A 15,788-nucleotide genomic window follows, 5' to 3' on the forward strand; every position below is an offset into this window, starting at 1 on the left:
TATAATAAATATGTATCTATCTATCTATATATATAATATATAATATATAATATATATATATATATATATATATATATATATATTTATTTATAGTTTAATTTATTTATATATTTTGAATTCTTTTTAATTTAATTTATTTTATTTTGTTTTATATTTTTAGTCGATATTAACTTTGTCATTTCCTTTGAAAAAATATTTCCCATTTTTTTGTAGACAGAATTCTTTTAAAATATTTCTAAAATAAATATCTGGTATATTTAATTGTGACTTAATAAATGTTTCTACTTTTTTGATGATTTCATTTTTTGTTAATACAATATTATGATCATTTTTGAAAATATTAATAACTGCATTTCTACATTTATTAAAATCACTATTATTTTTTATTTTTAGAAACCACATATTATTTATATTAATAGCAATATTATTTAGAGCTTGAATAAATGTTTGTAAATCTATATGTATATTTTTGGATTCTTTTTTTATATTATTATAAATATGATCAAAAGAAAAACAATTATTATTTAACATATCAGTAATATATTTTTCTAATGTTCTTATGTCTAATTTATAATCATTAATAATAATTTTACTATTCTTATACATTTGTATAATCTTTGCTATTTTTATCATTTTATTTTTCCATCTTTCATTATATGATAAACATAAATTTATATTATTTAATAAAAATAATTCATCCATTTTATGTTTAAAAAAATATCCAGTATATTTATATTCACATAAAGGTCCAAATATTTCTACAAGCACATTATTAGATAAATTTGTAGCCTTTTCAAAATTTTCAATTATAATAGATGTTGAAGAATTCATTTTTTTCCTACCAATACTGTCATTATTTCTTATACTATTATGATTATCGTAATTATTATAAGCACTATAATTAATACTATTATTATTATTATGATTATTATTTATATTATTATTTTTGTTATTTATTATTTGATGTCTTGTATCATATATAAACTTATATAACATAGGTTCCACTTGTTTATATATAATAACTAATAATAAATCTCGTACTCTCATTTTATAATCCACATAAGAAAATCTTTCCTCAGTACTACCATTCTGTATATTATTTTTATCCATATTACTATTACTTATATTTTTGTCATTTGTGTTATTTTCAATAATATTATTATTATCTTTCATATTTTCCTTCTTATCTTCTTTACCTCGTAAAAATTTATATAAATATTTCGATTTAATAACCCACAATCCTAAAATATTTACACAATATTTTTTAACACAATTTAATAAAACCTCATCTTCTACATTCCATTTTAATATTCTCTTTAAATCTTGAAAACTCTGAACATTTTTTATACGAAAGAGGTTTATGATTTGTTCATCCAGACTTAAAGAAAAGAAATACATCATATTAATATTAATAAATATATCCTCATCATTATTTGTTGAACTATTATTATATCTTTTTATATTATTAGAGCAACTATCTTTATATATGCCATTAGTCATATTATTATCATCATTTAAATGTGAGTAACATTCATATTCTTTAGCATTTTTACACATATTATTTAAATATAAGTAAGCATCATTATTAAATTTAATTTCTTTAATATCATTTTTAATAATGGAATCATTATTATATGTATTATATGTATTATATTTATCCTGATCAAGTATTATCTCTTTTTTATTTTCACTTGTTTGTATTATATTATCATGTTCATAATTGATGGTTGTAAACAGTGATATTAATTCATGCGCTTCATATGATTCCTGATCATATATATTAACAATACTGCTCCAGACATTATTACTAAGGTTATTCATATTAATATTATTACTATTATTATTGTTATTATTATTATTGTTGTTGTTGTTATTATTATTATTGTTGTTGTTATTATTATTGTTGTTGATAATATTACTTTTATTATTAAAATTTACACATTTATTGTTTTCCAAGTTGTTTTCATTATCCCTTTCATTATAATAATAATTATTATTATTATTATTACTATTAATATTAATATTATTACAATTACTATTATTAACATTCATATTGTACATGCCATTTATGTTCATAAGGGTCAGTTTATTTTCACCCTTACAAGAATCGTCTAATATTCTATCCAAAATTATATTATTATAACACGGCTTGAATTGATATATATGCTTTAAAGGTATCATAAAAATTTCTTTTTTATTTTTTACTTCATTATATTTAAATATACAAACACAATTTGTTATATATTCACATAAAACACTAGTACTAATTAATCTACTTATATTCTTATCTATCTTTTCATCTTTATACATTGTATTAGATTCATGAAAATCCTCTTTTATAGATTCATGTAATTTATATTCAAATATATAACTTTCCTCATTATTCTGTACATTAGTTTTTATATTCCTTAATTTATTATAATTATTACATTTATATATCTTTTGTATATTATTTGTAAAATTATAAGGACGATATTTAGGTCTCAAAGGATATTGTATAAGATAAGTATTAATATTATTTAAATTATATTCATTAACGTTATTTAAATATATATCTATTTCTTCTTCAATTTCTTCATCATCTGTGTTTGAGTTCTCAGACTCTCTATCAGATTCTTCTTCATAAGTATAGTTACTAAAGTATTTTAAATCTTCTTCCATAATCCAAAAAAAAAAAAAAAAAAAAAAAAAAAAAAGAAAAAGAAAAAAATTATATAATAAAATAAAATACATATAATATATATATATATATATATATATATATATAATATAATATAATATAAAATATATTTAATTTTATTATATAATATAATATTATTATATATATTTTTTTTTTTTTTTTTTGTGAAAAAATTCCTTAATTTATATAAGGCCTCCTTCCACTTAGCATTTCATACAACTGAAAAAACTCTACAATTTTCAAGGCTAAAAAAGAATAATATATAATATAAATAAAAATAGAAATAAATTAAAATAAAAATATATCTAATCAAATGTAACTCTTTAATGTTCATTTTATTTAGAGATATATTATATAGAACACGAAAAAAATCAAAATATAAAATATAAAATAATTAATAAAAAATATATATATATATATAATATATATATTTTTTGATACAAAAAATATTAAACACATACGGATAACATTTCTCGTATATTCATTTACATATATATATAATATTACATGTATATGTTATATATATATTATTGCATTATCGTATCATTTTATTCTTATATTTAAAATAATTATTATTATATAAATATATATTCCATTTTAGTACCTCTAAATTTACCTATTTTTTTCTTTTCTTTTTTTTTTTTTATCAAAATGATATATTTTTTTCTAACATGGTATGTTTGAATATATGTATTTATTTATGTAACCAATTAGTTTAATAATAAATAAAAAAAACTTCTTACATTCTAGGGAAAAAAGTCAAAAAAAAAAAAAATAAAATAATTAATAAGGGAATTATTTTAAATAAGAAAAATATACATATAACTAATATTTATATATATATATATATATATTATTAGATATATATTTATTTTTTATGTATATTTCGATTTTAAAAAAAATCATTTCATAAAATGAACACAGGCATATTTCAAAGTGGACAAGATGATAAGAATAAATCAAATATATCAGATGGAACTATGAATAATATGATGAACATTAATAAGAATTTTAATTTTTCTTCATTTAATGAAAATGAACTTCCCAGATACGTAAATGAATTTATTCAAAAAATGAATCATCCTTATATTTGTATGATTCATGTTATTCCTAAATTATTGTCCATATTTATGTAATTTAAAAAGAAATATAAAAAGGATCACAAACATATATATATATATATATATATATATATATATATGTATATAGCTTTACGTATATATATATTTTTTTTTTTTCAATTTTATAGTTATTTCCTAGGGCCATTTTTATTTAGAAATGAACAGACAAAAGAATACGATTTCATTATAACCTTTGCAATTACCTTTTTTTTAGTTTCATTGGACTTTTATTTAGTTAAAAATATAACAGGAAGGTAAACAGGAACATATATAAATATATACCTTTATATAAATATATATATATATATATTGATTTATTTATTCATTCATCCATTTGTGTTTCCAGATTTTTGGTAAGAATGATATGGTGGATAGACTCAGGTGACGATTATTCTAACAATGTAATTTTTCATTCATTAGAAGATAAATCATCAAATAGTAATGAAAAAAATGTTTTTTGGTTTTCTTTATATATTTACGTTTTTATTTGGCTAGTACAAACAATACAAATGTTTATATCATTTCAAGTATGTTGGTTTTTATTATGCGTTTTATGTTTCTTTTTATCATATTATAATTTATATAATTTTTGGAAATGTTCAAAGGAACAACCAAAAATTGTAACAGGAGTTTTGAATAAAATTAATTTTAATGCTATATTAAAAAAAATAGTTAATAACACATACTAATATATTATATATATATATATATTATATATATATATATATATATATATATATTTAATGTATATAAATTTCGTTCATTTATTTATTTTTTAATAAAATTCCCTATAGAAAAATTTTATTGTTTTTGTTTCTTTTTTTTGTTTCTTTTTTTTATTTTATTTTATTTTTTTTTTGTTTGTTTCTTTGTTTAGTTATATATATAAAATGAAACATTTTTTAAAATGATATATTTTTAAATTTTTAAGAATGTTATAAAAAATAGACTTTTTCAATTAATTTTAAAAAAGAAAAACATACATATAATAAATATGTATTTATATTATTTCCATATGTTATATATACAAATATTGATTTTATTAATTCTTCACTTTTTTAATATAAGAAGAAAATGATATTCATTTTTTTTTTGTTATTTTACAAATGTATTATAAATAAAAAAAAAGCTATATATATTTATTAAATATTAATTATATTTATAAATATAGTAAAATACATGTAAAAAAAAATACAAGGGAATTAAATAAATACATTTATATCAATAATATATATATATTAAATAAAAAATATATATATATATATATATATATATAAATATATATATAAAATATATAATATAGATGGACTTGTATATTTTTTTAGAAAAAAAATATTTTTTTATCATATATTTTATATCATCCTAATTTAGAAAAATTGATCTGTCATTTTTTTAAATGTACGCATATATATATAAATATATATATAAAATATATAATATAGATGGACTTGTATATTTTTTTAGAAAAAAAATATTTTTTTATCATATATTTTATATCATCCTAATTTAGAAAAATTGATCTGTCATTTTTTTAAATGTACGCATATATATTCATAGGTTAAAAAAATAAAATATGATATAATTATATTTTAATACATTTTTATTATATTTCTCTTTTTTTTTAAATATTATTTTTTTTTTTTTTTTTTCATTTTTTTTAAAAAGAAATATATATTTTTATGTATTCATTTTTATTCTTAATAACATTTATATGTTTTAAGCAGTTTTGAAAAAGAATATATTAAAATATGTTTTTTTACTAAAAATAATTCATTTGTTTTTAATACCCAATATAAAAAAAAAAAAAAAAAAAATACATAATATAATAGTAAAGGAATATATAAATGTTATATATATTTAATTATAATAAATATTAATTTATTATTTTTTGTTTTTTTTATAAAATAATACATATGTATCAAACCTTATGTATATATATATATATATATATATATATAGAATATAAATACATAAACATAACACAATATATATACCTTTAATGTATATGTTATGACATTTATGATGTTATTATATATATAAAAAAAATAAAATAAAATAATACTAATAAAAATAATAATAATAAAAATAACAAGTTCTATTATAACAAAAATATATATATACAATATTTAATAATAAACCTTTTGTTTTAAAATTAACAAAAATGGAAACACAAGAGGCAGCAAATATTGAGTCTAAAGAAGAAAAACAAAGTGGAACGGCAGATGTAATAGATACAAAAAAAGAAGATGAAAACTCAAGAAAGAAGGAAGATAATAATAATGATGATAATAAATCTAGCGATAAAAACCAACCTGCTGATGATAATAAATCTAGTGATAAAAATCAACCTGCTGATGATAATAAACCCAATGAGGGAAGTGATAATGTTATGAATATGTTTTTGAATTATCTACAAAAAAATAAAGATGATCCAGCTATCCTTCAAACCATGATGTCTATGATGGCTAAACAAGATAAAAATAATTTATCATCCAGTGATCTTTTGTCGTTTACAAATAGTTTAAATAAAAAAGATGAAGAGAAGTGTGAAAAAAATAAGGAAGAAGATAAAAAGGAAAATTGCGTACCAGGCGATGTTGATAAGAAGTCCAATGAATTAATATCAAAGAAAGAGGAAAAGGACGAGAATGTGTCTACGTTGGACAGTCAAAAAAATAATAGTATAAAACCAATAAGCGAAAGTGATAATAAGGAAAATAATGATAGTAATAATAATAATGAAGAAGTTGTTAAAAAAAAGCACAGTGTACTTGTAGAAGATAATGATGATTATGAAATTGAAGAAACTGCAGAAACGAAAGAACCAGTAGAAGAAGAAGCAATATCAATAATTGAAAATATAAATATTGATAATAAAGAGAAAAAAGGGAATGATTTATTTAGCGCTACTAGTAGTACAATTGACAAAAATGATAATAATAATAATAATGATAATAATAATAAAAATAATGATAATAATAAAAATAATGATACTACCACTAGTAGTAGTAATAATAAAGAAAGTAGTGATTTTAAATTATATCATTCAAAAAATACATGGGAAGAACTAAAAATTGATAACGAATTAATACAAATATTAACCTATTTAAAATTTTTAGGACCATCAAAAATACAAGCTTATGCATTACCTATAATTTTAAGTAGTAATAAGAATTTAATAGCTCAATCACAAAATGGATCAGGAAAAACTTTAACCTTTGTTATTGCAATGTTATGTAAAATTAATAGAACATTTTCATCTTTACAAGCTGTTTGTATATGTCCTACAAGAGAATTATCACAACAGAATTATGATGTAGTGTGTAACTTTACAAAATATTTAAATGTTAAAGTTTTTTTGGCTGTACCATTATGTGAGAGATATAATAAATCAGGAGGATATCAAATATATGTAGGTACTCCTGGAAAAACATTAGATTTTTTAAAACGAAAATTTATTGACACAAAAAATATAAAATTATTTGTATTAGATGAAGCAGATGATTTAATTGATATAAAAAATAATATGTCTTCACAAGTCGAAACAATAAAAAGATTTTTACCTCGATCTTGTCAAATACTATTATTTTCTGCAACATATAATGATAGTGTACGTAAATTTGCAGATCAATTTGCTCCTAAAGCAACAAAGATAAGTGTAAGACAAGAAGATTTGACATTAAAATGTGTAAAACAATATTATTTAATAACAGAAAATGATGAACAGAAATATTATTATTTATCAGAATTATATTGTTCCATGACAATATCACAGTGTGTTATATTTGTAAATTCAAAAAAATCAGCATATAATTTATATAATTTTATGACAGAAAATAATCATAATGTAACATTAATTTGTGCTGATAGTATTATAAGTCGTTTTACAAAAAATCAAATTCAAAAAGCAAATGTTCTAGGAATGGATCCAAAAACAAGAGATACCCTCATGTCAGATTTTAAAAAAGGAATATCAAAAGTATTAATATGTACAGATTTATTATCTAGAGGTATTGATGTACCATCTATAAGTTTAGTAATTAATTTTGATTTACCATATATATATCAAGGAAGAATAGGAGATAATATAAATAATGCATCCAATCAACGCGTTAATATGGAAACATATATACACAGAATTGGTAGAACAGGTAGATTTGGAACTAAGGGTATGGCAATTAATTTTATTAGTAAAAATCAAATGTCTCATATTAAACAAATAGAAGAATATTATAAATGTTCCATAGCCGATCTTGAATTTGATTCAGAATTAATGATAACATCTTTAACCAAATTGAAAAATTAAAACAAAAAAAAAAAAAAAATAAATATATATATTATATACATTTTTGTATTATAAAAAGAAATCTACAATTTTAATATATATATATATATATATTATATATATGTATATATAATTGTTTTATTATATTATATTTTTCATTTTGTTTTTTTTACCATAAAATAAAAAAAAAAGCGACAAGTAAAAATAACTTACATATTTTTTAAATGTATATATTTATATATATATATATATAAACATATTGGTATTTCTTTTTATGTATTGTGGCTTTTTCATATTCTCATTTTGTATTCATAAATATATTTTTATTTTTTCTTTTAAAATATATACATATATATAAATGACACCTAAATTGTTAACTTTAAATAAATATTACTCTTACTACGTTTTAGTTAACTTAAAATATAAAACGTAAATTATTTTTAAATATGTGTATAATAAGGATGTAATTTGTACGACCCCATATAATCATATAAAATAATAAATATATATATATATATATATATATGTATGTAATTTTTTTTTTTTTTTTTTTTTTTTTTTTTCCATTTATATAAAAAATACCTTTTGTAATACCCTTTTAGTTCATAAAAAATATAATTAAGTATAAAAAAATAAAATTAATTAAAATTCATATATTTTTATTTTTTCATAGAATGTCGAATTTATTGTTTTATTTAATTTTTTATATGTAATAATACGCTTGTAAATTAATATAACGTGTAATAATATATTCATATTTTAATTCTATCAATATATATATATATATATTTATTTATATGTATTTATTTATATGTATAATTCTTTCATTTTAATATATACCTTTATATCAAAAAAAAAAAAAAAAAAAGAAATATTTTTTTTTTTTTTTTTTTTTTTTTTTTTTTTTTTTTTTTTTTACTAAATGTTCAACATACTATATAAAAACATTCTACATAAAAATAAATATCTAGTTAATATAAAACTTCTACATAAAAAAATCAATTCCATTCCTTTCACTACAAATGTGCACAATCATTTAAATGTAGAAGAAGATTATTTTTATGTTAATCCATTGAGAAAACTTAATTGTATTGGATGTGGAGAATTTCTACAAACAACAAATGAAAAGAAAAGCGGATATGTTCCTTATTCAGTTTATGAAAAATATACTAATGGAAGATTAAAATTTTATACTAAAGTTAAAGGAGAAGAAGTTGATACTATTCCTGATGGTGTTAAGGTTGATATAAATAATTTTTCAAATTATAAAATAAAAACAAGAATTATTTTATGTAAAAGATGTTATAGATTACAACATTATAAAAGTACCGATCTTAATTGTGAAGTAGATACAAATAGAATAGAAAATATTATTAAGTGTAGAAAAATGTTACAACAAGATATTAAACAAAAGAATCATAAAAATAAAAATATTAAAAATAAGGACAAGGAAAATTTACACACTTGTGATGATAATGCTCCTAATATTTTGAAAACAGAACATAAAAATAAAACAAAAAATGAAAAACATATTAATATTATTGACAGATTATTTAATAAAAATATACCCTTATCTAATAAGCTATATATTGTAAAAAAGATGATAAAATTGTGTGATAAAAGAGGAAAGATGGAAATAAGTAAAACTGATATCATGCAAAATAAAAAGAGCACTATTAATCTTAATAATGATAGTAATATAAATATTGATAATATTAATGATAATAATAATGATAGTAATATAAATATTGATAATATTAATGATAATATTAATGATAGTAATAACTCGTTTGATAAAGAACAAAAACATGATAGTCATAATAACCTTGTAGAAGTTACAAATATGTCTGCTCAAAAAAACCATGAAAAGGTTGAGAGTCATAACAATGAGATAGATAACGAATGTCTTTATCAAGATAACTCGTACAATATAGATAAACGATCCATTAATATATACGAAAAAAAAGATGTGATGAAAAAAAGAAATGATAAGAAAAGATTAGATGTTGAAAAAATGGAATTAAGTACATCTAAATATATCGAAGGAGATCGTAATCATATTATGAATAATTTAATTAAAAAGATGAAACGTAAATCATTAGTATTATATATAATAGATATAACAAATATTGAAAATACTATATTACCAGAATTATATATAGGATGTAAAAATAAAGATTTAAATATCATATGGCTAGTAAACAAAGTAGATTGTTTACCTAAGTCAACAAATTTAGATATGATAAAAATATGGTTTCGTAATTTAGTTAGGCAAATAAAGAATTCTCATATAAATGATTTAATATTTATATCAGCCTTAAAATTTTATAATTATGATATGTTAGAAGAAAGAATGAAATATTATGTAGACATAGATAAGGGAACTGACATATATATAGTAGGTTGTGTTAATGTAGGGAAATCAACATTTGTTAATTCGTTCTTAAAATATATTAATTATAAACATATAGGTGATATATATAATAAAAGAAAAAAAGGTGGTGTTACAACATCAAATATACCATATACTACATTAAATTATAATGTTTTTAAATTGAAAAAAAATATAAATATAATAGATACAATTGGTATACCTACTAAATATCAATATTCTTCTATCTTATATAAAGATATTGATTTAAATGGTATATGCATAAATAAAAAAATACAACCATTTACATATAAATTGAAACAAGATTCATCTATCATATTAGGTTCTATGTGTTATATAAATTTTATATATGGTACTTTTTCTTTATTAACATTTTATTTATCAAATAAGGTAACAGTACATATGTGTAGAACTGAAAAAGTCGAATCATTTCTTGAAAAAAAAAAATGCTCCTTCTTATATCCTCCACATATCAACTCAGATTTTGATTTATTAAAACCTTTTGTTAAACATACTATAAAAATATATGGAAAAGATTTTGAAAGTGTAGATGATATAGTCATATCTGATTTAGGTTGGTTTTCTATAACAGGAAGTGGTACGAAAATTTTTGAAATTTATGTTCCTAAAAATATTAAAATATATAGAAGACCTTCAATGATAACTGATGCAATTAAACATACACAGATTGATGTCTTTAAATTTAAATCTTATAGAGGAAGAACAGCAAAAGTTTTGAAAAAAAAAAAAAAATTAATACAACAGTTAGATAAATTATATCCTCACAGAAGAGAACATATCAAAAATGAAACACTACAAAAGGAGCAAGAGCAAATAAAAAATTTAGCAAATTTTAATGATACTAGCACTTCCATAATATCAAAACAAGAAGATTTACAAAATATACTTCATCAGTTATAATATGTTATGTATTATATAGAAAAAAAATCAATTTATTGACATTTTTTTTTTTTTTTGTTCCATAAAAAAAATAAAATATATAAATATATAAATAAATATATAAATATATATATATATATATATATATATTTATATGAATGGATGTATTTTTTATTTTTTTGAGTTTTATTTATATGTTTTTAATTTGTAATTTTTAAATTTTATCTTTTAACCTTTAATTTTAAAATGTTCAAATATGAAATGTTATGCAAATGATATATTAAATAATATTTAAGGATATTTAATTATAAATATAAATAAATAAATAAATACATACATACACACTTACATATATATATTTACTTATTTATCACAAGAAAAAAAAAAAAAAAAAAAAATTATATTATATTATATTAAATTGAAATTATTCAAATTTAATTGTCTCAAATAATATTGTAGGAACATAAAAATATTCATATATGAATATATTATTATACTCATATATCAGTTTATGTTCATACAATAAATATAAAGATATATACTCTTTATATATTCTTATATTATAATTCAATACAATAATAAATGGACGTAAATATGTTAATTATATAGAATATATGTACAAGTAATGTATAATATATTTTGTATTTAATTAAATTAATTTTTTTTTTTTTTTTTTTTTTTTTGAATGAAAAAAGACTTAAAAATTGTAATATCCTTTTAAACATATATTTATATATATATATATATATATATATATATATATATTATTTATATGTATATATTTTTATTATTCATCCTTTATATATTTATTTAGGTACATGTCAAAATCACTTTTATATATTTGGTCAGGTAATGTAAAAAGATGCAAAATATTATTCTTATCAACTGATAAGAAATTATTAATTTTATATGGATTATATTTAAAATGTTTAATATATTTACATCCATATGTAAATACACAATGTTGTTTACTTTTATTAACATCATATATGTTGATAATACCTTTATTATTTAAAGATCCTATATAATTAAATCCTTCAATATTACACCAAAACAATGAATGAATAAAAGTATCTGAATTAAAAAAATCATCATTATAAAAATTATTATATGAATGATCATAAAAATAATTGACATTTGTATTACTACTAATCCCTTCACCAGTATAGAGAGATGTTTGATATGGTTCAAAATAAGTATCATTTAAATTATAATTATTATATGAATTATCATGTAATACTTTATATGGTAAATTATTATTTATATATCTTATATCAAAAATAAATATATTATTTAATGAGCTTAAACAAATTAAATTATTATCTTGACTATTATATTTATCTATATCTGATATTTCATATTTTGTTATTTTTTTATGTATAGAATACATATTTATTTTATTTTCATAATTATTTATATTATTATTAATATTTGATATTCTTTTGTTCATATTATAATTAATATAATTATTATATATACTATCACTTCTATTATTATTTAATGTATCTGTATATGAATTATGAACTGTACTTACATTATTATTCTTCATCCTTATATCAAATAAAGAAAAATATCCACTATATGTTGATCCGATTATTATAGAATCATATAACCATCTTACATTACTATATAATTCATTCGTCTTTATTGATATATATGGTTTTATTTTTGATACATTTGTATGTTCATCACCATATTTATTTTTTTTTGAATTTACACTCTTACTATTTATATCATATATGAATATATTCTTATCATCACCATTACTTAATAAATAATTTTCTCTAAAAAATAATCCTTTCCCAGTTCTTTTATGACCTTCTAATTCTAATAATAATTGCCCATCATATATTTTATTCTTTTTTTCATTACCTGTAGATTTATATTTCTTTTTTTTTCTACTTTTTAAATTGGTAACATTATCATCACAAAGGTCATAATAATAATATTTATTATTATTATTATTGTTATTATGGATGTTATTATTGATGTTATTATTGATGTTGTTATTATTGTTATTATTATTATTATCTATATTGATATCATTTGAGTTATTCCATATTATACTCTTATTTTCTTCCTTATCAATTTCAGTTTTTTTTTTCTTCCTAAATGTAAGGATTCTATCCTTTTTTTTATTATCAGAACATTCATTTTTTGAATTCTCATCGATCTTTTTATTACAATCATTTGAATTATTATTTTCATCATTTATTATATTTACTTCATGATTATACTTTTGATTATGTTCTATTTCAACTCCAAACACTTCATCTTCTTCATCATCATCATTTTTATAATGTTCTATACATTCCTCTTGTTCGTCGTTCTTTTTATTATCAAAATGTAATTTAATATTTTCATCCTCCTCTTCCTCTTCCTCTTCATCATCATAATAATCATTATTGATATAATTATCATCATCTATGGTAGTTGGTATACCCCCCTCAGCCTCTATATATTCCATTTTATTAATCCTATTAATTGTATTTTTAATATTATAAAGATATATTTTTCCGTTTATTGACTTATTAGCTACAATTACATTTCCATCATGCATAAACGTTGACTCACGTGACATTACACTAGTGTTCATATTTTGTTTATTACAATATAAAATATCTGTATTGGTTGTATAATATGGTAAATACATACAATTATATCTTTTAATAATTGGTATATTTTTATATTTCTTGGAATAATATTTTTTAAAAGAATCATCTATAATATTATTTTTTAATGCAGAAGAATGAAAAAATTGTTTCTCATTTTTTTTATTTACTTCATCTGTTGTAACCACACGTAATATGCTCATTTTATAATTATTGGTCTTCTTTGAATTATGAAAAAATAAAACCCCTTCATTGAAATACTCGAAATTCGTATTTTTTATAATATTATTATTATTATCATGATTCATATTTATAATTTCTATATTACTTATATTATTAGACAAATTCGTTATTATAATATCTGAGTATAGGTCTATTAAATTTTTCCACCATAAACTTAATAAAATATCTTTCTTCTTATAATGTTCATATACATAATGTTCTTTTGAAAAAAGGTTATATATTTTTCCTCTTTTTTTATTATATTCTTGATTCATTGGATAATACTCAAAATTTTTATTATTGTTATGATAATTATCTTCTTTCGTGTTCTTCTTATTGTAATTAATTCCATGTACACTTTTTTTTGTTTCTTTTTCTTTTGTTTTTTCGTTGATCATATTATTTTTATTATCATCCATACTACTCGATGATGAACACTCGGAAGATGTATCATTCAAGTGATTCATTGATATGTCATTATATTCTTTTTCCTCTAATTCACAATTTTCATTATTATCTTTTATTTTATTTTTAAAATTTAGCTCGTTACCATTCTCATCTACATTTATATTAGACTTGTTTAATTTTACATCCTTCATTTGTTAACTTTGTTATATATATAAACAAATGAAAAAAAAAAAAAAAAAGATATATTTTCATATAAATTATTGTATATATTTTTGTATTTTCATTGTGCTCATATCATATTTGTTATACATAAAAAGAAATATGTTTAAAATAATATATATTTGATCGGTTATATATATTTATCAACAAGAAATGAATATATATATATATTTATAATTCATTTACTTTTTTTTTTTTTTTTTTTTTTTTTTTAAATTACAATAAAGGGTATATTTATAATAAAATATTCAATTATATATATATTATATATATTATATAATTTAAAAAAGTGGCTGCTATATATAAATAAGAACAACAATAAAATGGTTTAAATTAAAAGAATTAACATAATATATATATATATATATATATATATATATAAATTTACTAAAAAATAGAAAAAATATATATATAATACTACATTAAATTAAATATATACATTTTATTTAATTCTTAAAAACGAAAAAAAAAAAAAAAAAAAAAAAAACTCCATACAACCTCATCGAATATATTATTTATTTTTATATACAAAGAAAAAAAAAATTAAAATAACTGTGAATTCAATATTTTCATAAAAAACCTATATATAAAAATAGACTTTTCTCAAAAAAAAAAAAAAAAAAAAAAAAAATTAAAAAGATATAATATATTTATAATTCTAAATATATTTACAAAATTTTATAAAATATATTTATTATATATAAATTCGAAAAAAAAATATATGTTATTTGATATTACTATAATATGTATTATATATAATTACATATATATATATATATATATATATATAATATATTTGATAGAGCTGGTATTTTTAATTTTTCTTTTTTTTTCTTGAATCGCTTTGTAAAGATAAAATAATAATAAAATTGTGAAATGAATATATTAATAAATATTACTTGGGGCAATAATATATTATATATATATAATATATATGTATGTCATGAGG

At 18.0% G+C, this 15,788-nt stretch overlaps 5 protein-coding genes across 5 annotated transcripts; 3 read left to right on the forward strand and 2 right to left on the reverse strand.

Annotated features, from left to right (window-relative positions):
- Nucleotides 1-156: 156 nt before the first annotated feature.
- PGSY75_1458800 (hypothetical protein) lies at nt 157-2,661 on the reverse strand (the record flags this gene model as incomplete). The annotated part of the gene is made up of 1 exon (XM_018788273.1): nt 157-2,661. One exon carries the CDS (start codon nt 2,659-2,661, stop codon nt 157-159), a length of 2,505 nt encoding a protein of 834 aa, XP_018639645.1.
- Nucleotides 2,662-3,594: 933 nt separating this feature from the next.
- Nucleotides 3,595-4,490, forward strand: PGSY75_1458900 (conserved protein, unknown function; the record flags this gene model as incomplete). Its single annotated transcript, XM_018788274.1, has 3 exons — nt 3,595-3,812; nt 3,930-4,055; nt 4,148-4,490. The coding sequence occupies 3 exons, from the start codon at nt 3,595-3,597 to the stop codon at nt 4,488-4,490; spliced, it is 687 nt and encodes a 228-aa protein (XP_018639646.1).
- A 1,472-nt stretch (nt 4,491-5,962) lies between these two features.
- Nucleotides 5,963-8,107, forward strand: PGSY75_1459000 (ATP-dependent RNA helicase DBP5; the record flags this gene model as incomplete). The annotated part of the gene is made up of 1 exon (XM_018788275.1): nt 5,963-8,107. One exon carries the CDS (start codon nt 5,963-5,965, stop codon nt 8,105-8,107), a length of 2,145 nt encoding a protein of 714 aa, XP_018639647.1.
- A 901-nt stretch (nt 8,108-9,008) lies between these two features.
- On the forward strand, nt 9,009-11,399 carry PGSY75_1459100 (putative GTP-binding protein; the record flags this gene model as incomplete). Its single annotated transcript, XM_018788276.1, has 1 exon — nt 9,009-11,399. One exon carries the CDS (start codon nt 9,009-9,011, stop codon nt 11,397-11,399), a length of 2,391 nt encoding a protein of 796 aa, XP_018639648.1.
- Nucleotides 11,400-12,165: 766 nt separating this feature from the next.
- On the reverse strand, nt 12,166-14,811 carry PGSY75_1459200 (hypothetical protein; the record flags this gene model as incomplete). Its single annotated transcript, XM_018788277.1, has 1 exon — nt 12,166-14,811. One exon carries the CDS (start codon nt 14,809-14,811, stop codon nt 12,166-12,168), a length of 2,646 nt encoding a protein of 881 aa, XP_018639649.1.
- Nucleotides 14,812-15,788: the final 977 nt, after the last annotated feature.

The sequence above is a fragment of the Plasmodium gaboni genome, chromosome 14 (genome assembly GCF_001602025.1).
Source record: "Plasmodium gaboni strain SY75 chromosome 14, whole genome shotgun sequence".
In the NCBI taxonomy this organism is placed as follows: domain Eukaryota; phylum Apicomplexa; class Aconoidasida; order Haemosporida; family Plasmodiidae; genus Plasmodium; species Plasmodium gaboni.